The sequence below is a fragment of the Rhincodon typus genome, chromosome 8 (genome assembly GCF_021869965.1).
Source record: "Rhincodon typus isolate 14 chromosome 8, sRhiTyp1.1, whole genome shotgun sequence".
NCBI lineage: Eukaryota > Metazoa > Chordata > Chondrichthyes > Orectolobiformes > Rhincodontidae > Rhincodon > Rhincodon typus.
This window is the reverse complement of record NC_063339.1, coordinates 62,306,734-62,329,831: the sequence shown is the minus strand read 5'-3', so window position 1 is coordinate 62,329,831 and position 23,098 is coordinate 62,306,734. Positions and strand designations below refer to the sequence as shown.

Here is a 23,098-nt window from a genome sequence, read left to right as displayed (position 1 = left end):
TCACCGTATTTAATGTTTCCAGCATGCATTAAATCTTAGCTGAAGTATTGTCTTCACTTGCAAGGTGTTTGAACCCAGCAGTCTGTGTTTGGGTGACGTTCAACATTTTCATCACTTCTAGAGGGAAATCAACACAAATGGCAAACACAAAGAGGACACTCCTGACCACTACTCTGTGACGTCCTGTTGAAGTTGTATAAGAATAACAGCATAGTTGTATCGGAAGATCGTTCTCAAAAGCGTTTCTATTGCTCTATTAAGTTATGTTTCATATTTTATTTTTGAATGCCGTAATGTTTTATTGAGTGTAATAGTGGTTTGCTTGTGGCCTTGCTCATACTTAGTGGCTGGATTATGGTCCTTGGGGGCGAGGCCCCAGACTTCTGTCAAACCTGGAATTCTGGTCCACCCTCAGTGCAGACAGCAGGTCAGCTTCATTATTGTAAGCACAGTCCCAGTAGAATTGGCACCACCAACAGAGGATCTGACTTAATTTACAAGGAAAGTGCTAAATTGGGTCTGCTGCTTCAGCTACAAAAGAGAAGTGTTAGAAATTCCCAAAATGACAGAATCAGCAGCTTTGGCAAAGGCCTGCATAGGCAAATCATAAAAACAACAATGCTTGCATTCATGTAGCACCCATTGTGAAACTTTCTACTGTGCTTCACAGGAGTGTTATCAAACATAATTTGATCCAAAGTCATACATGGAGGTATTGGGCCAGGAGAGCAAATGTTTGGTGAAAAAGCTAGGTATCAAGGAATATATTAAAGAAAGAGAGAAGTGAATTTTAGAGAGGGGGGTCCCAGACTTTAGGAACTGGTCAGTTGAAAGCATAGCAATAAATGATACAGCATTGAAAATTGATATTCATCAGAGGTCAGAATTAGAGGAATGCAGATATCCCGAAACAAACTGTGATTAGTGGAGGTTACAGGCATATGGGCTGGGATTTCAGTTCTCATGGGGGACAAAAACAGGAGCAGGCTCACTCTGAAAGTAGTGTTCATGAATGGCACATATTAATATCCTAAACTTTTCGGATGAGCTGCTATTTTCAATGTGAGAACAAGGTCGTGAAGGGAGCTGAGATCATACTTGTCTCTAGTGAACTGCTCATTACCTCCTTGAGGAGGTAGTTAATAAGCTTTGGAGGGCCAAAATGTGATCTTCAAAATGAGGTCACTGAATCCAAACAATCTGGAGCATGTTATTGCACAGTTGTTGGGTTCACTAAGGACAGCAATGATACTTTTTTAATGAGGAAAAGCAATTGCCCTGGAAATTTTTGTGTAAGATTTTGTGCAGTAACTTTCAGTTTGCTATTTAACCACATCTCTGCACCATGAGGCATGGCCATGCTCTGCGATCGTCAATACGGCCTGTCATGGCAATCACCTCCTTTGTCACTAATTGGCTACTGAACCCATCCTCACCACAGGCCCAGTTGAGGATTGCATCGTGGAGTCAGGTCCTAATGTAACGTTTAATTCTTCTGTGTTTGAATACTGACCTATGCTTACTGTGCTTGATTGCGTATGCTTGGTGAAGATTGGTGTGGACTTAGAGAAAAGTAACAAACTGTAGAAACACACACAAACACATACACAGATGATATTTTTGCATCGATCTGAGACACAAAATATATAACAGAAGTAAGTAATTCAGCCATTAGTTTCTGATCCTGAATTAAAAACCAAGCACAGAACTTTAAGACTATTGGAGGCATTTAAAACAAGGATTTTTTTTTTAATTGATCTGTTGTCAAGCTATGACTCAGAGGTGAGGGTGAATGGGACTTGCTAAGAATTTTGGATGGCTTAGGAAAGGATGCAAGATGAAAGTCAGGCTAGTTGAGTCCGGAGGTAAATAAAGCATGGAAGATGGTTTCAGCAGTAAACATGCTGAGATGATGATACAGAGGTAAAGGATGTCATGTTTGCTAGCCTTGTAGTTCAACCTGTGCCAGTTGCCAGAAAGAGGGCTGAAGTTTATGGATAAAGAACAAAGTTTGTGGAAGGAACCACATGCAGTGGTTTCAGTGGTCCCGATGTTGAGCTGAGAAATGCTTGCTTATTTGAAGCAGGATATTGGATAAACAATGTGACAAGTTACATAAAGACAGTTAGGAGCAGAAGTAGGCCATGGCCTTTCAAGCAATTACATACCCATTTAGTTTAACTTCAGAGGTGGGAAGTCTTCAAGAATCACTTATTCAGGATAGAATTACTCGTTACATGGGAAAAATGTAGGTGGATTCGGAAGAGTCAGCATGAATTTGTTAAGGAAAATTATGTCAAACTAGTTGCTCGAGTTCTTTGGAGAGGTAGTAAAGAAGGTTGATGAGGGAAAGGCTGTTGATGTGATATACAAGAATTTCAAAAAGGCATTTGATACAGTGCCAGGCATCAGACCTTTAAGGAAAGTATAGAGCGTGGATTAAAAGGGATGGTAGCAACAGTACAAAACTGTTGAGTAATGGGAAACAGAGACTAATAGTTAATGTTTTTGGGATGGAAGCAGGTTTGTAGCAGAGTTCCCTTGGGGTTGGTATTAATACCCTTACTTTTCTTGATATATATGGGCACAATGTCAAAGTTTGTGGATGGCACAAAACTTGGGAGAATTTAAAATTCTGTGAAGGATGAGATTGAACTTTATAATGACGTTGGAATGTTTGTGGAGTAAGTAGACATGTGGTAGATGAAGTTCAATGTAGACAAGTATGAGGTGATGCACTTTGGTACAAAGAGCACGGAGAGACAATACAAAATAAAGTATTTTTCAGGAACAAAGAAGTCTGGGTGTATATATAAATAAATTATAAAAGGTGGCAGGACAGGTTGAGAGTTGTAGATACAGCTTATAGTATTCTAGGCTTTATTAAATGTGGCACAGAATACAAGAGGTAGGGTGTTTATGATGAACTCATATAAGACTGCTTTGCCATTCTGTAAGATCATGGCTGTTCGATTTGTGCTTCAAATTCCACATTTCAATCTACCCGCCATGATCTTTGATAGCCTGGCCTAACATTAATCTATCTGCATCTACCTTAAACCTATTCAATTAGTCTTCACTGCCTGCTGACGCATGGAATTCCAAAGCACACAACATTCTGAGAGAAAATATATTCCCTCATCTCTGTCATATAATAGTAACCCCAAAAGTAATATCGCCTAGATCTGAACTCACCCACAACAACAAATATTATTTCCTCTCCACATTGTCAAGACCATTCAGGATCATAGAAAACTTCAATCAAATAACACTTCACTTTTCTGGAATCTGGTAAAAGAAAGCCCAACCTGCCCTATCTTTCCTCATTATTCAACTCATTCATTCCAAGTATCAATCTAATAACCATCCTCTGAACAACCTCCAATGCATTTACATCCTTAAATAAGGAGACCAGAACTGTACACAGTATTCAAGAATGTGGTCTCACAAATGCTATGTGTAACCAAAGCGTAACATCCTCACTTTTATGTATTACAAAAAGTTCTGAAGAAGAGTACAGGACCCGAAACATTGACTATGCTTTCTGTCCACACATGCTGCCAGATCTGCTGAGTTGCTCGAGCAATTTCTGTTTTTGATCCTTACACGTCCAATTCCTCTTAGAGTCATACAGTCATACAGCACAGAAACAGACCTTTCAGTCCAACTGGTCCATGTTGAACATAATCCAAACTAAACCAGTCTCACCTGCCTGCTCCTGGCCCATATCCCTTCAAATCTTTCCTATTCATATATCTATCCAAATGACTTCTAAATATTTCAATTGCACCCACACCCACCACTTCCCAGGAAGTTCATTCCACACGTGAACCACCCTCTGTATAAAAGCTTTGCTTCTTATGTCTTTTTTAAATCTTTCTCCTCTCACCTTAAAAATGTGCCTCCTACTCTTGTAAATTCTCTAGCATTCAATTAGCCTTCCTGATTACACAATTGACCTGCATACCAACCTTTTGTGACTCATGTGCAAGAACTCCTATCTCGCTCTACACCCTGAAATCATGTAGTCATTCTCCACTAAGTAATACTCTGCTTTTGTATTTGTAATGTTAAAGTGAACAACTTCACATTTTCCCACATTATACTCCATCTGACAGATTTTTTACCCATAAACTTAATCTGTTTGTTATTGGTTTGTGTCTGATCATTTTCACAACACACTTTACTATATGTCCTCATGTCATCTCCATATTTAGTCACTATGCCTTCATTCTCTCATCTAAGTTTTTGATATAAATTGCAAAATGTTGAGGGCCCAGCAGAGATGCTTGCGGGACCCCACTTGTCACATACTGTCAATCTGAAAATGACCTGTTCATGAAAAGTCTCTGTTTTCAGCCAGCCATCCATGCTAGTGTGTTACCCATTATAGTATGAGCTCCTGCTTTGTGTATTAACCTTTTCAAATGCCTTCTGAAAATCCAAGTAGATTCCGTCAACAGGCTCCCTTTCTGTTAGAAGCATTGGAAGTGTTGGATGAGCTGATGGTGAGGTAAAACTGGATACGGTCAGCTTGCTCGGGGAACGTAGAATCATAATCTTGAAAAATGTCCTCAAAAACAGTCTCCCGGTACTAAGTTGAAGATCCTGTCTAGAGTGCAGGGATTTTCATTTATTCTTAGCTAAGGTAGGGTTGGTTAGCTGAGTTGGCTGGACACCTGGTCTGCAATGCAGTGATGCCAACAACATGCATTCAATTTCCACACCAGTTGAGGTTACCACGAAGGAATCTCTTTGACAACCTTACCCCCACCCCCAACCTGAGATGTGGTTACCCTCAGGTTAAACCATCACCAGTCATCTCTCTCTAATGACAGAGCAGTCCCATGGTGACTTTACCTTTATGTTTCTTAGTTGCAAGTGTGCTGCCATTAAGCAAGGGTGAGATCAAAGCTCTTGCACCAAATTTTTTTTAAAAAATTGATAGATGGGGCTATTGATTTTTCCAATGGTGGCACTGCCAAACCACCAAAGACTCTGGACCCACCCCAACCTACAAATGCCTAGAAGGAAATGATAATGGAATAGAGTAACCAGTTTTAGATCTGATTAATTTAAAAGTAGAGTAAAAGTTCTTTACTGCACTTACCCAGGTTTATTTTCTTAGATGTTCATCCAGGAATGAAGTTAAAGCTCAATATTTATTTTACAATATTACAAGGTAATTTATACCTTAACAAAGGGTTCACCTGATGAAGGAGCAGCACTTCGAAAGCTTGTAATTTTAAATAAAATCCATTGGAGGATAACCTGGTATCATGTGACTTTTGACTTTGTCCACCCCAATCCAATACCAGCATCTCCACACTATGGGAAAGAGTAGAAATTCAACCATTCATTAATTTGATTCAATTCTATAAATGTCACTGCCTAAATGAAAATTAAAGACTTAAACTATTACAGACTTGCATTTGCATTTTTTATTGGAAAGACTGCCTCATTTAACAGTTTAATGTGACCCTTTCTATCAAACAGTAATATATCAAACTCCCTCATTACTGGTTTGTAAGTAGTTTAATTGTTGTAATCTTCCTCAGCTTTCCTTGAGCATTTCAATCTTCTCTAATATAGCACCATCACTAACCTCCCTGTGGTTTTACATTAACTGACATTACCAAAACATTGTAGATAATTATGAGGATAATTATCATGGCCTTTAATTTCCTCAGGCATCAGGGCAGCATTATCAGCATAACTGGATTACATGAAGCGTAAACTGGAGTAGATCCTGGAAAAACGTATTATTTGCTCTAAAGACCTGAGCACATTCTGTGCTGCTAAACTGCTGAGAACATATTACGGGGCTAAAACCTTATTAATATATCTATGACTGCTAACCATGGCAGAGCATTGCTGCCAGTGCTTCAGTTACCTTATCACCAGAGTACCGTTGCTTTTGTGGCCTTCTTTCTGTGATAGAGAAATAGTGCATTTCTCCTGTGCATTTAAGATGTTGCTAATATAGGCCCAGAAATTACCTACCAGACAGTTTAACTTCAGAGGTGGGAAGTCTTCTGGAATCAATTATTCAGGATAGAATTAACACTTACATGGAAAAATGTGGGTGAATTCGGAAGAGTCAACATGGATTTGTTAAGGAAAATTATTTCAAATTAAATTGCTGGAGTTCTTTAGAGAGGTAATGAAGAAGGTTGATGAGGGAATGGCTGTTGATGCGATGTCCAAGAATTTCAAAAAGGCATTTGATACAGTGCCAGACATCAGGATTTCAAGGAAAGAACAGGGCATGAATTAAAAGGGATGGTGCAACAGTAAAATTTTTGAGTAATAGCAACAGAGACTAATGGTTAATGGGTATTTTTTGGGATGGAAGCAGGTTTGTAGTGGAGTTCCCTTGGGGTTGGTATTAACACCCTTACTTTTCCTGATGTATCTGGGCACGATGTCAAAGTTTGTGGATGGCACAAATCTTGGGAGAATTTAAAACTGTATGCAGCACAGTGTAGAAATTTCAAAGGACTTTGGAAAGTTTGTGGAGTGAACAGATAAGCAGTAGATGAAGTTCAATGTGGACAAGCATGAGGTGGTGCATTTTCGTACAAGGAACATGGAAAGATAATATAAAATAAAGTATTTTGAGGAGCAGAGAAACCGGGGTGTACACACAAATAAGTCGTAAAAGGTGGCATTACAAGTTGAGAGTCATAAATAAAGCATACAGTATTCTAGGCTTTATTAATTGTGGCATAGCACACAAGAACAGGGAGGTTATGATGAACTTATATTTGACAACTTATGTAAGAACCTCTGCTACACTGTCTCCATGCTCTCACATCCCTCCAACAGTGTGGCGCCCAGAACTGTACACAATATTCCAGCTGACGTTCATGAAACTCTTCAGTAATGAGGAAAGATTACAGAGGTTGGGACTGTTTTCCTTGGAGAGTAAGGCGACGAGGAGATTTTATTGAAGTTTTCAAAATCATGAGTAGATGGCGAGAAACTGTTTCCACTGGTTAAAGGATTGAGAACCACAGGACACCGTTTTAATGTGCTTTGCAAGAAAGTAAATGTTAGGTGAGATAAAACTTTTTCACACAGCAAACAGTTAAGGTCTGGAGTGAGTGCCTGAAAGTGTAATGGAGGCAGGTTTAACTGACGCAATCAAGACGCTATTGGATGTTTATTTAAATGGAGACAATGTACAGGGTTACGGGAAAAGGGCACTCTGTTAAAACACTCAGAAGGCCAGTGCAAACACAATGGGCCAAATGGCTTCTTTCGGCACTGTGACAATTTTGTAATCTTATGAAATAAATCTTTTGTTAAAGCACCACTGTTTAGTTCAAGCATCACAGCCATGCAAATGCTGTTTAAAAAATTTGAAGCCACTGAATAATAACTGTATGGTAAACCGTATGGTATAACTTCCTGAGTGTGATTTTAAGAAATGATCTGGTCAAGGTTTCCAGTTGATGCAGTAAACCTCAAGAGCAAAGTTGGAGTGGTGGACAACAAGTTATCTGAGCATTGACATCTGCCTTGAAATCTGCTTTTTAATGTCAAATAATCTTCATCTTATAATGTCATTGATGCTGGTTCTAGCTATCTAGCTAATGTTTATGTATGATGTCTTAATGGTTACTTCATGTCTTTTGGCATTATTGCTGCTAATTAATAGATCCCTGTTTTATTTCCCAATTTATTGTCTCAAAAGTACAAAACACACTACAGCCCTAACTCAAGAATAAAACTTTAATAAAGCTGCATCTTTATGGCACTGTCACTATGACAGTAAGGTATTTGTTTTTGCAGTTGCATAGTAACACCTGTTTTTGTTTTATTCCTAGCAAAAAACGATCTTAAGGTAGAAGAAGCACATCTTGAGGAATCACAGAAAAGGTATCATATTTACAATCTCAGCTAATTATCGAGCATGTTGCTGTAAGACTGTTTTAGCTGAAAGATAAAATGCCGGGTACTTCACATTTTATTAGATGTTTCATCATTGTACGCGTGTAAGATTTTTTTTCAAATTTTCTCAGTATATGATCGCATTATAAAGTATAATCTCAAGCATATTCAGTAAGTGGAAACCATGATCAATGTTGAAAAGCATTTGCACATTTGATTATTTGTGAAAAATTACCCTTTCTATGTCTAAAGCAAAAATGCTGCAGTTTTACATGAATCTGGCATGGATCCAGCTCTGATGGAAACCAGATTGAAATGAGCACGTGGTTCGTGTCAGAGACCAATTAGTTATGTTACATCGATATTCTCCAGTGCTAACCACTCCAAATTAACAGGGGTCACTAGAAAGCATCTTACTGGCGTGGGAAGGTACAAGCCCACTTTTAGATTTACCTGGGTCAAATAGAGTATCTGCAATCTTCCAGCAGGTTCTATCAGCATCGCACAATATTACAACAGAAGTTCAGTGTTTCAGTGTTATGGTTTACTTCAGTTGTGGTACTTTCTGCATGAATAATTTTGTTCTTTCAGTACGAAGGAAGACTGTAAATTTGCATGTAATTATTCAGGCTTCAAAAATTTCTGACCCATTGGTGAGAATGATAAAGTATATTATACTTAACTCCATATAACCAAGCAGTTCCTGTTGTGTACATGATTCTCAGAAGATTAAACAAAATATATCAAATATTTAACATTGAGTGTGCAATTGAATAGTGACAGAAACAGATCGGACACCATGTAGGATCCGGCACTTGTAAGAACTATATATTTTTAGCTTTTTATATTTTTGTTTGTGGACTGAAATAGAAAAGAACTGTTTTAATGGTTGCTGCACTTTTTAAAAGCAAAGTAACCTGTACTCAATGTAAGTGCTGTTTACACAGCTGTACTGGTTTGCAGGCAAATTAGAGCCAAGTTTGAGGATAAATTGGAGTTGGGTTGTGTATGGAAGGACATTTAGCAGGCAAAAAGGTAATTGATTGGTCTGTGAACTAGTGATTAGTTATCAATGACAAAGTCTTTCTGCCTTCCAACATTAGTACAATTGGTTTTCAGGTAGCTGAGCAACATGCGAATATGAATCTTTTGGCAGAAACCATCAGAGTTCTGGAGAAGAAGGAACTGTTTTTGCTTTACAGTAAAAAGCATGAAGATGCCCAGTTTATTTTCCCTTTCTGGTTGCTGTAGGTTGTGACTTTTTATTGATAAGTCAAAGACCTTTATAAGTTGGAACCAGTTACCCTGTGCCTTCTACAAACAACTTCTGGAGAAGGAGGATTGAGAGGCACCATTATTCTGACCAGCGCAAATCTATGGAAAGGGACCATGAACGGTCTTCCCAGTTTTTGGCTGTATCCGTCCACACATGTCTCTTTTTCCTATCTGTGTCAGCCTATATGTGAGTATAAAGCAGAAGTCTATAAAGGAGCTAGCGCTTTAATGAGTAGAGTTACATATCAATGGTTCATATGGTTTATCTATAGTTAGACCCTATTTATTTGTAATAAATAGTCATCATTGTTAAGTATAAAAATCTGATCCATGTATTCGGTCAACCTGGGTCTAAAAGACAAGTAAACTGGGGAATATTGTGTTCTTCTATGAAATCTTTAACTCTTGTGATGACTCCAGGAATAACAAAGCTTGCCTTCCAGAGCAGTACCCTCAATGAGGTGTAACACACTGTCGGTATATCCTGAGCACAGGCCTAAAACAAGCATTGAGACCTTGTATGTACAATTATATTATTATGCTGTATTCAGATTTGAGCAATTACTAGTTTCTCACACAATTTTTTAAGGCAACATTTGTTCATATTTATTTACCTGCTGTGACTTCTATTGCACTATGGAATAGATTTAAAAAGATGTGTTACCATGCTTAACACTGAAATAGTTCAAAATCATTCTGGTTAAAAATGACTTGTAAGTTAACGATTTTCAAAAACAAATAATCAACACAGTAACATTCAAGGTAGAAGCTTCAAGTTATTTTAGCATGGTTTAGTGTGAGGGAAATCGTGTCTCACAAACTTGATTGAGTTTTTGAGGAAGTAACCAAGAAGATTGATGAAGGCAGAACATTAGACATTGTTTACTTGGACTTTAGTAAAGCCTTTGACAAAGTTCCACTTGGTAGACTAATTAATAAAGTTAGATCACATTGGATTCAGGGTGAGTTGCCAATTAGATAGCTTAATGGCAGGACACAGAATTACGGTGGAGGCCTGTGACCAGCAGTGTTGCACAGGGATCGGTACCGGGTCCACTTTTGTTTGTCATTTATGTTAATGATTTAGATGACAATATAGAAAGCATGTTAGTAAGTTTGCAGATGACATCAAGATTGGTGTTATAGTGGACAGTGAAGAAAGTTATCTAAGATTACAAAGGGATCTTGATCAGTTGGGTCAATGGGCTGAAGAGTGGCAGATGGAGTTTAGTTCGGATAAATGCGAGATATTGCATTTTGGTAAAACAAAGGCAATACTTATACAATTAAAAGTAGGCCTTGGGTAGTTTTGTAGAACAGAGAGACCTAGGGTTCAGGTATATAATTCTTTCAAGTTTGTCTCTCTTTTAAAAAGGTGTTTAGCATGCTTGTCTTCATTGCTCAGACCTTTGAGTATGGGAGTTGGTACGTTATGTTGTGTTGATGTTTTACAGGATGTTTGTGAGACCTCTTCTAGAGTACTGTGTCCACTTTTGGTCTCCCTGTGATGGGAAGGATATTATTTAGCTGGAGAGGGTTCAGAAGAGATTACAAGAATGTTGCCAGGAATGGAGGGTTTGAGTTATAGGGAGAGGCTGGATAGGTTGGGAGCTTTTTTTCACCAGTGTAAGAGTTTGAGAAGTGACCTTATAGAGGTTTACAAAATCATCAGTGGTATAGATAAGGCGAATGCATGTTGTGTCTTTTCCCTAGGGTAGGGATCTCAAGACTAGGAGGCATATTTTTAAGGTGAGAGGAGAAAGATTTAAAAAAGACATGAGAGGCAACTTTTTTAGACTGAGAGTGGTTGATGTGTGAAATGAACTTCCGGAAGAAGTGGTGGATGCAGATACAGTTACAATGTTTAAAAAACATTTAGGTAAGTACATGAAGAAGAAATGTTTGGAAGGATATGGGCCAAGCACGGGCAGGTGGGATTAGTTTAGTTTGAGATTATGGTCGGCATGGACTGGTTGGACCGAAGGGTCTGTTTTCATACTGTATGACTCTATGACTCTAAGTATCATTAGTTACCCCAAACTAATTCTTGGCATCACCTAGACACTAGGGTCTAGACTTTCACTTTGCCAGAGAACCTCTTTGTCATGACGAAAATGGTAGAAGTGGCTAAAAATTGTAATTCCCTGAATATAATATTTGCCATTTTTAAAAGGAGTAGGAGTGGACTTGAGTCAGGATTTTTGTAAGAGCAGTTCACAGAGGCAATTGTCGTATAAAGTATAAGCTGTCTTCACTAAAACAGGAAACTGGAAGCTTTTGTTACGATTCTGAGAGGAGAAGTGCATTAGCAATCAAGCCCCACTGCTCCGCAAACCATACCAAAAGTCTAAATGTCTTATTTGATCACCAAAATTGTGAATTTGTTTCTCTTTACTCCTGTTGCCTAGGACAAAAGAAACTTTTGCCAGGTTTCTTCAATTAACACACTTCACTCATTTATTAAAAATAAACTTATTCTTCAAACAAGTGCTGAAACTTGCTATCCACTAAGCTTCTGTACAGAATTAAACTATATCCCTTCAATCCCAAAAACTCACATTCATACACAGACAAGGCATGTCAACACAGCTCTATGGTGATATTGTGGGTTTGGAGGGAGAAAAGGCAAATAAGAAATAGCCAAGGGTACAGATTCAGAAAACAGAATGGGGCAACTTCTAACAATTTCTTTGATTCCCTGTCAACAAAATCAAATTGCTGGCAGTTCCAGAATTATGGAAGACCTTGTGACCAAATTTCAGATGTAGATGAGAAACATTAAAATAAAACAAAGAACTGTCAATGCTGGAAATCTGAAACAGATCTCTGGAGAGAAAACAGAGTTAATGTTTCAAGTCCAATGACCCTACTTCAGAATTGTGGCTGTAGAAACAAGTTTTGGCAAATACCTTGTCAAACACTAGGAGTGACAATGAAAGTAATGATGGTAAACAAGAAAAAAGATTAGAACGGAAATCCTGTCAGAGAGCGGAGCAGAACTTCTTCAAGGTGAGCATATATGGAAGAGATGTAGTAGTGAGTTCATACAATCCCTACACTGCGGAAGCCCATTCAGCCCATTCGGTTCACATAACCCTCCAAAAAGCACCCCCTCCCACCCGCTCCCTGTGATCCTGCATTTTCCATGACTAACACACCTAGCTTGCACATCCCTGGACACTGTGGCAGATTAGCATGGCCAGTGCACCAAACCTACACATCTTTGGAGGAAATCCAAGCAAACACAGGGAGAATGTTTAGATTCCACACAGACAGTCGTCTGAGGCTGGAATTGAACGCAAGTCCCTAGCGCTGTGAGGCAACAGTGCTAACCACTGAGTCACCATGCCACCCTAACGCTAAAGTTAAACACTAAAATACAATAATCAACTACGGATACTGGAAATCTGGAACAATAACCGAAATTGATGGATCAGTAGGTGGAGAGAAAGCAGAGTTAACGTTTCAAGTCCAGTGACCCGTCTTCAGGGCTCAGTTCAGAACTAATTCACTGAAAGAGAGTACTTTTAGTAAGTGTTACTTTAAGGTTTGTCTCTTACATACTGAGAGAGAGATTTGCTTTCTGCTGCAAACTTCTTCAAGAGCTCATACATCTAGGTCTGTGAAAACCTAAGACTGGTGTCTTATTGATTTACAGAGCTTTGCCATTGACCAATCCAGTTCTAGTTCCAAATACTTCACAGTGTAATCCATAGCATTTTGATTCATTACATCTTGAAGTCAACATTGATCTGAGAAGAGAAAAGGGAAAACAAACAAACCCTGAAATGCCCCACATCAGCTCACAATCAAATTTAACATGAAACCACTGAGCAATACTTTGTATTGTTACCTTAATGAAGGCTAAGTTTGGAATGCTTCCTTGAAATCAAGATTCAGCTATGATTTTCTCTGACAAGAATTTATTTTCAACCTTATCGACTACAATGGCAGACTTCAATGGATGCTGAACCTAAATTGTAAAACAAATGGCCAATCAAGCAATCCAATTTTATTTATGGTGTACAATCTCTCCAAAGTTTTAGCGTTAGTGACGTCTGTGTGCTTGAATTGATAACTGAATTGTAAACAGTAATTCACTTGAATTTTCTAACAATACTGTCCAGTTGAATACCTGCCAATTTACACTCTAAACATCAGATAGGATAATTATTGAATGGATAGATTCAATCAGTTTCAGTTGACAATTCTTTTTGTTGAATACTGAAGTAGTATTCACACTTGGAAATTTAAATTGCATGCTTAGAATGCTAAATTATGTTCAAAGTAGGGCTAAACAGATCACATAAGAGCACAAATCTAGCAGGAATATCACAACAATGCAGATGCTGTAACTAGTGGTGCCAACACAGAAACATAGAAGATAGGAGCAGGAGGAGACCATTTGGCCCTGCTCCGTCAAGCCAGCTCTGCCATTCTTCATGATCATGGCTGATCGTCCAACTCAATAGCCTAATCCTGCTTCCTCCCTATAACCTTTGATCCCATTCGCCCCAAGTGCAATATCTAGTCGCCTCTTGAATACATTCAATGTTTCGGCATCAACTACTTCCCGTGGTAATGAATTCCACAGACTCACCATTCTTTGGGTGAAGAAATGTCTCCTCATCTCTGTCCTAAATCGTCCTACCCCAAATCCTCTCACTGTGACCCCTGGTTCTGGACACACCCACCAACGGGAACATCCTCCCTGCATCTACCCTGTCCAGTCCTGATAGAATTTTATAAGTCTCTGTGAGATCCCCCCTCATTTGTCTGAACTCTAGCGAAAGCAATCCCAACCTAGTCAATCTCTCCTCATAGGTCAGACCTGCCATCCCTGGAATCAGACTGATAAATCTTCGCTGCACTCCCTTGAGAGCAAGCGCATCCTTCATCAGAAAAGGTTACCAAAACTGCACACAATATTTCTGGTTTGGTCTCACCAAGGCCCTGTATAACTGCGCCAACATATCCCTGCTCCTGTACTCAAAACCTCTCACAATGAAGGCCAACATACCATTTTCTTCTTTACCGCCTGCTGCACCTGTATGCTTACCTTCAGTGACTGGTGCACAAGGACACCCAGGTCCCGCTGCACACTCCCCCCTCCCAATTTACAGTCATTCAGGTAGTAATTTGTCTTCTTGTTTTGGCTTCTGAAGTGAATAACCTCACATTTATCCAAAGTAAATTGCACCTGCCATTGATTTGCCCGCTCACCCAACCTGTCGAGATCATGCTGAAGGTTTTCTGCATCCTCGTCACAGTTCAGCTCAACTCAACTTGGTATCATCTGCAAACTTTTAGATGTTGCATTTAAATCATAAAATATATTGTGAATAGTTGGGGTCCCAGCACCGATCCCTGTGGCACCCCACTAGCTACTGCCTGCCAATTTGAAAAAAAAGACTCATTAATTCCTACTCTTTGTTTTCTGTCTACCAACCAGTCTTCTATCCATCTCAGTACACTTCCCCCAATTCCATATGCTTTAATCTTGCACATTAATCTCTTATGTGGGACTTTGCCAAACGCTTTCTGAAAGTCCAAATACACTACATCAACTGGCTCCCCCTTGTCAACTCTACTGGTTACATCTTCATAGAATTCCAACAGATTTGTCAAGCATGATTTCCCCTTCATAAATACATGCTGACTCTGTCTGATCCTGCCACTACTTACTAAATTCTCTGTTATAAAATCCTTGACAATGAATTCAAAAATTATCCCCACTACTGATGTTAGGTTCACTGGTCTGTAATTCCCTGTTTTCTCTCTACCTCCCTTTTTGAATATTGGAGTGACATCAGCCACCCTCCAACCTGCAGGGACTGTTGCAGAGTCTATAGAAACCTGGAAGATGACCACCAATGCATCCACTATCTCCAGAGCTACTTCCTTAAATTTTCTGGGATGCAGATGATCAGGCCTTGGGGATTTATCGGCCTTCAATCCCAACAATTTTCCCAGCAGCATTTCTCTACTAATATTGATCTCCCTCAGCTCTTCCCTCTCACTAAATCTTGCATCCTCCAACAGTTCTTGTATCTGATTTGTGTCCTGTTTTGTGTAGATAGAACCAAAGTATGTAGCTAGTTCCTCAGCCACTTCTTTGTCCCCTGTCATACATTCCCCCATTTCTCTATATAGGGGACCTGCATTTGTCTTTACCAATCTCTTTCTCTTCACATACCTATAGAAATTCTTAGCGTCAGTCCTTATGTTCCCTGTAAGCTTACTATCATACTCTATTTTCCCCTACTTAATCAATCCATTGGTCCTTTTTTGCTGAATTCTAAACTGCTCCCAATCCTCATATTTATTATTTTTCTTGGCCAATCTGTATACTTCTTCCTTGGATTGGATACTGTCTCTTATTTCCTTTGTAAGCCATGGATTGTTCCTCTATCCATTTTTCTTTTGTGACAGACAGGAATAAACTGTTGTTGCCATTCCCCCATGTGTTCCTTGAATGTTTGCCATTGTCTATCCAGTGACATCCCTTTAAGTAACTCTCCCCAATCTATCAAGGCCAACTCACACCTCATATCCTTGCAGTTTAATTTATTAAGGTTCAGCACCCTAGTCTCCGCATCAACAACTTCACTCTCCAACTTGATGAAAAATTCCATCATGTTATGGTCACTCTTCCCCAAGGAGTCATACACAGCTAGATTGGCAATAATTCCCTTCTCATTACACAGCGCTCAGTCTAAAATGGCCTGTTCTCTAGTTGGTACCTCCACATATTGGTCAAGAAAACCATCCCATGTACACTCCTGGAATTCCTCCTCTGCGCATTGTGGCTAATTTGATTTCTGAATCTGAATTGTGACCATTGAGGTTCAGAATCACACCTAGCAAGACCAGAAATACGATACACTACCCTGGCTAATAGCTGGTACTGTGGAATCACAGGATACGCCAACCTGGCTGATAGCTAGTACGCTAGCGTTTGCATTCAAATGACAAGTTACACTATTCTGTATTACTGTTACTGTTATTCCAACTCCAATTGTTTCCATTCTCTGAACCTAATATAACTTTCAAATATAACTTTCAATCCTTCCAAAGTGCATAAAATAGAAAGTAAAAAGGAATTTTAAATCAATGTATTTTGTTTGTAAATGGATGCTAAATATGCCTTCTGTTTGCAAATCTTTATCTTCACCATTATATTATTTTCCTTGTTCCTATCTCAGTAAAAGTTCTAGTTTGGCAGTGTAGATAATCCTGAAATCAACTGTTATCCCAGCTAAACTATAATGGCAACAAATTGGTGGCAGCATCTTTTTTTCTTCCCTTCAGGTTTGAATTGTGGTCTGGCAATTAAATGCTCTCTCTAGTTGCTTTGATCACATTGATGTTTAGTTGTACCCTGCCAAATCTGTGTCTCGGCTATAACAGTATTTGATTTTTGGCCAAGTCCAGTTTCCAAGATTATAGATTGGGACTGGGTAGAGTGGAGGGGAATTTGGATTCTAATGTCAAATGTTAACACCTTTAAAGTGTTCTTCTTGTACCATAAAGATCATTACTAAGTCAACAAAATGTATCTTTCTGATTTTATATGCCATTAGTTTCCATTTTTTCTGTCTTCACGTCTGCATTACTCTATTCAAGATATCAAAAAAGTTTAAAATGTTGTAATTGCTTATTTAGAAGAACTTCATTCTCATGGTAAATAGGCTCATAAATGCATGGATGGTATTTGGGACATTTATAAAGTCTGTTGCTATCCTTTGTGTTCATTACTATATTTCCAAATTTTGCACCTTCTACACACTTTGAAAGTAAGTATAGTCCCAGCAGAACCACTACTGTCTCTTTAGGTCTATATTTCTCTGTGTAAATTTGTTTTATTTACGTTGACAGAAAAATTAAGCAGATGCTATTTACATCAATTTTCCAGCTCAAAATTGAACCCTCTGGATATCCAAATACAATTTGGTTTGTCTGTCCACTCACCAAGTCATCTAATGAATTGGAATAAGCAGTATTTCAATGAGAGTCATTGACAGTGTTCAAAGTTTTCTGGTTTTATTATATGTTTGAGGCAATTTAGAATGGAAAATAGGCAGTGTTCCTTTTGGACCAGGTAAGACTAGTAGAAGCAAGGAATTTCTGAGTCTGAAGATTGGTAACAGTTTGAGGAATGATCAATTTGTTGGTAATTTGGCATTGTGTGTAGGACTTAGTCCTGACTGCTAATGGAAGTGTGAATTAATGGGATATTTTGTCTTTGTTCACACACCGTGAAGGCTCCTCAACAGTAGATATTCCCTTTATGCTTTTTATGGTGGAGGAATTGAAGATGTTGGAACAAGAGAGAGATAAGCCACAGGTAAAATGCAGCAGATGCAGAAAATCTGAAATAAGAAAGAAAATGCTGGGAAAATTCACCAGGTCAGGCAGCATCTATGGCGAGAGCTAGAGTTAATGTTTCAAGTCACTGAAAAGGCAAGATTGCCCCACACCAGATAATAAACCCCACAACCTGACACACATCAATCTGCACTTAGATAAATTGTAAATGTGACCCTTGGTCCTCACCACACCATCCAGCTGAAGAACTTGTCGACATTGCTACATTACACAGTGACTAAACATTTCAAAAGTATCTAACTAGATGCACAGTCTTTCTTTGCTGCATATCTTTCGATACTCTGCTCACAGGTGGGCAGCAGTCAGAGATATTTTTATGATCATTCTTCTTCACCATTGTTGCCTGGGATCTCCTGGTGAAAGTTTGAGCTAAGGCAGAAGAGGCTTTGATAAAGCCTTTCTTTATGTGAATGGTAATCCTATTAGAGCCACACCAATCTTGCATCCAAAAACATACACACTACACTATCCTCCCTTTATCTCCCAATCACCTTCCAGCATGTACTTCCACAAGCTATAGATTTTGATGAAGACTAAAAATTCTTTCTTTTCTGCATTTTTTCCACCACTCTGCCCTTTTAATGCCCCTCATAACCTTTACCAGTGCTGCAGAAGTGGTCATGTGAGAACATTTTTCACCTTCAGCAGTAACAAGCTCCCTCTTGTGGTGGCAATCTCACAAGTGTCCACCTTCATAACATCTGACCCATGATCAAGCAGAAAAGGTGAGATTACAGTGATCTCAGGTCACAAGCTGAAGTTATACCTGCCACAATACCACAGCAATGAGAATCAAGGCCTATCCATCAAAGAATGCCAACAGCAGCATATTTAAGAGCCTTATGAACCCACAGTCTGGATTACATTGAATGACATGGACATGATGGAAATAACCATAAATATTACTTCTTAAGTTGTAGCTTCTAATTTTAGAGAACATCGTGGTGAATTCTGCCACTCACCATGTATTACTTAGAATTTGACCGTTACATTTTATTTCTGAAACAAGGTTATAAGCCCAATATCCAAGACTATCCAGGGTTGCTTTAATTTGTGGCCATAATATATGCACAAGGATTTAACTATGACAGGGGAAAACTCACAACACAATCGTTATAGCTGTGATATTTTAATACTGCATGTTAAATCTTTTAAAAAATGACAACACTTACGGAAAGAGTAAAATTTCATTGTCTCAATTAAAGCAAAGCATACGGTTGCTGAATGTTGCATACACATTATATATTCTCAATACCGCATTTAACTGTGGAGTTTAGCATGTCATTTTAATAGTTGGAATATGGTCACTTGCCATGGTTTTACTCAAAGTCAACAGTTATCTCTTTTTTACTATGTCAGGGTATATTAGTCTAGCTTAAAATTATTCTTAGTAGTTTTCTTAGTAACTATTCTTAGTAAAAGTATTCTCACTGAAGTTATTCATTCTTGCTGCCATTTTTGGTTCATGTTCAATCTCCCCTTTTGGATTATATCTGCAATACATTGGCTCTCCTATTTCTGACTTGCAAATTGTCCAGTAATTTTTTTTATTGGAAAGAGATCTTGCTATGACATTGCAAAGCTCCCAAATGTCTATTTAATTATTTTATATTTTACTTGTCTGTATCCAAATGCCAAGAATGTTGCTGTACCATTAGTGTAAGACCACGCAGTGATATGTTCATTATCCGTTATAAGAATCCCTTCCAGCATCATAACTGATACTATAATACCCACTCAAGTACTTTTTCTGGCAGGCAATAACAGTTCTTCAGCTCTTAGCAAGACTGATATATAACTTTTCACTCGAATTTCCACTATGTTTCCCTTGACACACCTTCCAATTTACCTCACTCACTTGTCATCTTTTACAATGGAATGAACTACCAGAAACATTACTTAAAATTATTTTTAGTAGCAACATGAGTTAAATCTTACAGGAATAAAGAATGGGCAACTCTACGTTATATGCATTGCTCATAGCATAGTGCACTTGGCAAATTCCAAAGTGTCCATGTGACATCAATTAAATTGTATTTTACTGCAATAAAACCCTTTTTATAAAGTTGTCAACGTGGGTTATGCAATCTCAATAGTATTGAGTATGATGTTATAGAGAGGATGATTTATAGGGTTTTTCTGTTAATAAGAGAGGCATAAACAATATGTGTGATATCAAAGTGCATGGTATATCATTGTCATAGTGATAGCTACTGGTATTCATTCATGACAAATTTGTATTTTACACAGGCTCGACCTTGACTAAGCATTCTTTGATCTTGTTTGTTACATGCACATAGTTTCTGAATGAACATCCAGATCTAAATGACCTTTTTCTGCTAACATGCAATTGCAATTTGTTATTTTTCAGTGGCTTCTAAATATATCAGAATTTTATGGGTCATTACATTTTCCACATTTATGATGTTCACCTCTATATGGCATGCAGGTGTACTTTAGTTGTACAGCCGAATGAACTTGGGGTTATTGAGAACATAAATTTCCATTGTGAGAATTTGAGCATTATTAGTTTAAAGGCATTCTTGTAGCTTTCATGTCATACATGAAAAATGTTAGGTCACATCTTGAAACAGCAAAGCTCAAATTTATTTCATTGCTCTGCTTCCAAAAGATCAAAGATTTTTCTTGAGTTGTTCTTTTCTAAGGAAGAATCGAGCTTTGACCAGTAGTTGAAGTATTTGAAGCATATTCCAAATGGTGAATTGTTCAGTTAAAAGAAAGTTGCTACATTTTAGGAACAAATAATCCAAAGAAAAATTCAAGGAATATTGTGAGACAGAAAAAAATGGGCAAGAACTTACATGTGATATCCATCTCAGCAGAAGTATGAACAAGTATAAAAATATTCATGGAAGAAATGCATTGAATTGTAAAAGGTGCATAACTTAATGTGAAGATAATGCAAGCAAGTTTTGAGTAGGATTCGTGAAAGAATTGATTTGCCTCCCATAACAGTGTTGCTGATGAGTTTTTTTTGGTTAAATCCTGCTATGTGTATTATTAGTTTCAATAATCTATAATTCTCGTTAACTTGATATTTCAACTTAACAGTCTGTCTAGTGTTTTGTTTCTTTCTTATTGATTAAGGTTTTACTCAGTTAATTAAAGCTGCTTTCTATTTATGTATCAAGCATTCTGATGAGAAATCGTTTAAAAGGTATTTTGGTTTGGTTTCAAAGCCATGGAAATTTAAAATAATAAAAATTCCAGTGATTGTTCATTTGTATTCATTTAATTCTGGTTAAGCATCAGAATGGTAAATCTCCCATCAGAACTTCTGAATCTGGAGCACTATGCGCTGTATTGAACAAAGAACAATGTAAATGAGTTTGAGGTAGTTCAGAGAAAGTTTACTCGACTAATACCAGCGATAGGAGGTTTTCTTACAATGGAAAGTTGGACCAAGCCTTGCATTGACTGAATTTTAGAAGGATAAGAGTTGATTTGATTGAAACATTGAAGATCTTGAGGGGAGTTAACGGGATAGATGTAGACTGGAGAATATAGAACCACTATTCATGTTCGCTGTTTTAAAATCAGGGTTCACCCATCTAAAACAACTGAGGTAAAAACAATTCTCAGAGGGTTGTGAGCCTTTGGAACTCTCTTCCTGAAGCAGTGATAAAAGCAGAGTATTTTTGAATACTTTGAATATTTTTAAGGCTCAAGTGGATAAATTCTTATTGAGCAAGGGGTTGAAAGGCTGTAAGATGTAGACAGGATGCAGGTTTGAGGTTGTAATCAGAGATCTTCTTAAATTAAATATTAAATATTAAATTGCAGATTGACATGCTCTTCGCAAAGTTTCCTGTTTATCAATGATTATCTTTAAATGACAATCATTTATCAGACTTGTCTCAGGTTCACATCAAGCATGATTGCTGTGTTGAAAGCAGTCTTCGGCATATGATTGCTTCACAGTGACTTAAATGTATTTCCTGCATGCAATGTTCCATAAGCATCCTTGTGTGGTTTCTCCAATATATTTGAAGCTTTTATCTTCTTGGTAGTAGAGGCTGTGGGGTCATAGGGAGCTGAGGTTTTTGGTGGTATTGCATATTGCACATGTCACACATGAAGGTAAAAGCAATTGTTCTAAAACTACACTTGAAATCATCTTGCGCAATGTGTATTTGCTACATTCCTTTTGGTACATGCAATTATATTTGACAATCATGGGTAAGAAGTCATACTTCCTACTGGTACTCTCAGAATAGTGGGAATTGTTTGACTAGGCACAAGGTGATATTTTCTCTTGCTAATTGACAGCCTGTAGCATATTTGTGCAGAGTTCCGGTTATGAAAAATTTTAAGATGTGATTATGCACCATGTTGAGGCAAAGGGCCTTTTTTGGTCATGGTTTCAGATATGTTGATGGCATTGACTTTCAGTTTGTACTGTTGGTTTTCTCTCTTTCTACAAATGAGCATCTCCCTAAAGAAGTTTGGTTCCTATTTAAAAGTTTATTATGTGAAAGATGTTAACCAGGAACTGACTCAGGTAAGTTATGACGTTATGTACAGTGTCTCTGGTGACCTTGCTCCTGCAATGAATCTGCCACGGGTACATAGCCCTATCTTTCAGCCCCTTTGCTGCTGTTTTCCTCCTCCTCCTCCTCCTCCTCGTCCTCCCTGTAAGACCCTTCATCCTGGACTGCTACTGCCTCCTCCCACTGCACTTCATCTTCCTCACTTCATCCTACTCCTCCTATGTTCTACATTTGGGAAGGAAGCTGACCACTTTAGCACCTACAAATTGTCAAACACAGAGCATATAACTACAATCCTGGGGACTCAGGCATGTGAATACTTCAACACTGTCCATAAATTGAATGTATTTCTTCAGGATGCCAAGAGACAGCTTTATTTGGCTATTGATGTGGTCTCAAGGGCTCTGTTTGCAGCAATCTAAAAGGTTATCGCCCACTTCCTAGTCTCCCAGAAGCTAATCACAGTCCTGTGTTGGTGTTTGCAAATGCTGAAGCTGCAAAATGCTGTGAATTCCTCAGAATAAAAGAGTTGGGCAGCTTCCAGGGTATCATGCAGGTACCTGTTGCAACTTCTTGCTGCGGTCACAAACCACCAGCATGTGCAGGGAAGCAAAAGACTTTTGGTGAACATAGGTTGATGAATTTGTGTCATTATGGCAAGATGGGTGTATTCTGTTCTTAAAGAAAACAAGGTTTCTCTGCAAGCTGTTCCAGAGATAGTAGGAACTGCAGATGCTGGAGAATCTGAGATAACGAGGTGTAGAGCTGGATGAACACAGCAGGCCAAGCAGCATCAGAGGAGCAGGAAGGCTGACGTTTCGGGCCTAGACCCTTCTTCAGAAAAAGGGTTCTGAAGAAGGGTCTAGGCCCGAAACGTCAGCCTTCCTGCTCCTCTGATGCTGCTTGGCCTGCTGTGTTCATCCAGCTCTACACCTTGTTTTCTCTGCAAGCTCCCTGGTCCCCTCCATCTGTGTTGTACCATGTCCTTGGCGGGGTGAATCTGCTCCCCAACTTGTGCAAAGATGCAG

The 23,098-nt window shown here is 38.5% G+C and overlaps 1 protein-coding gene across 2 annotated transcripts in view; it reads left to right on the top strand.

The window, feature by feature from the left end:
- The window catches only part of LOC109911862 (formin-like), a 368,530-nt gene that overhangs the window by 281,838 nt on the left and 63,594 nt on the right, over positions 1-23,098 (top strand). For both annotated transcript variants that reach the window (XM_048600301.1, XM_048600300.1), the window contains one exon: positions 7,833-7,884. In XM_048600301.1, the coding sequence (XP_048456258.1) occupies positions 7,833-7,884 (52 nt within the window). The remainder of the gene's footprint in view (positions 1-7,832; positions 7,885-23,098) is intronic.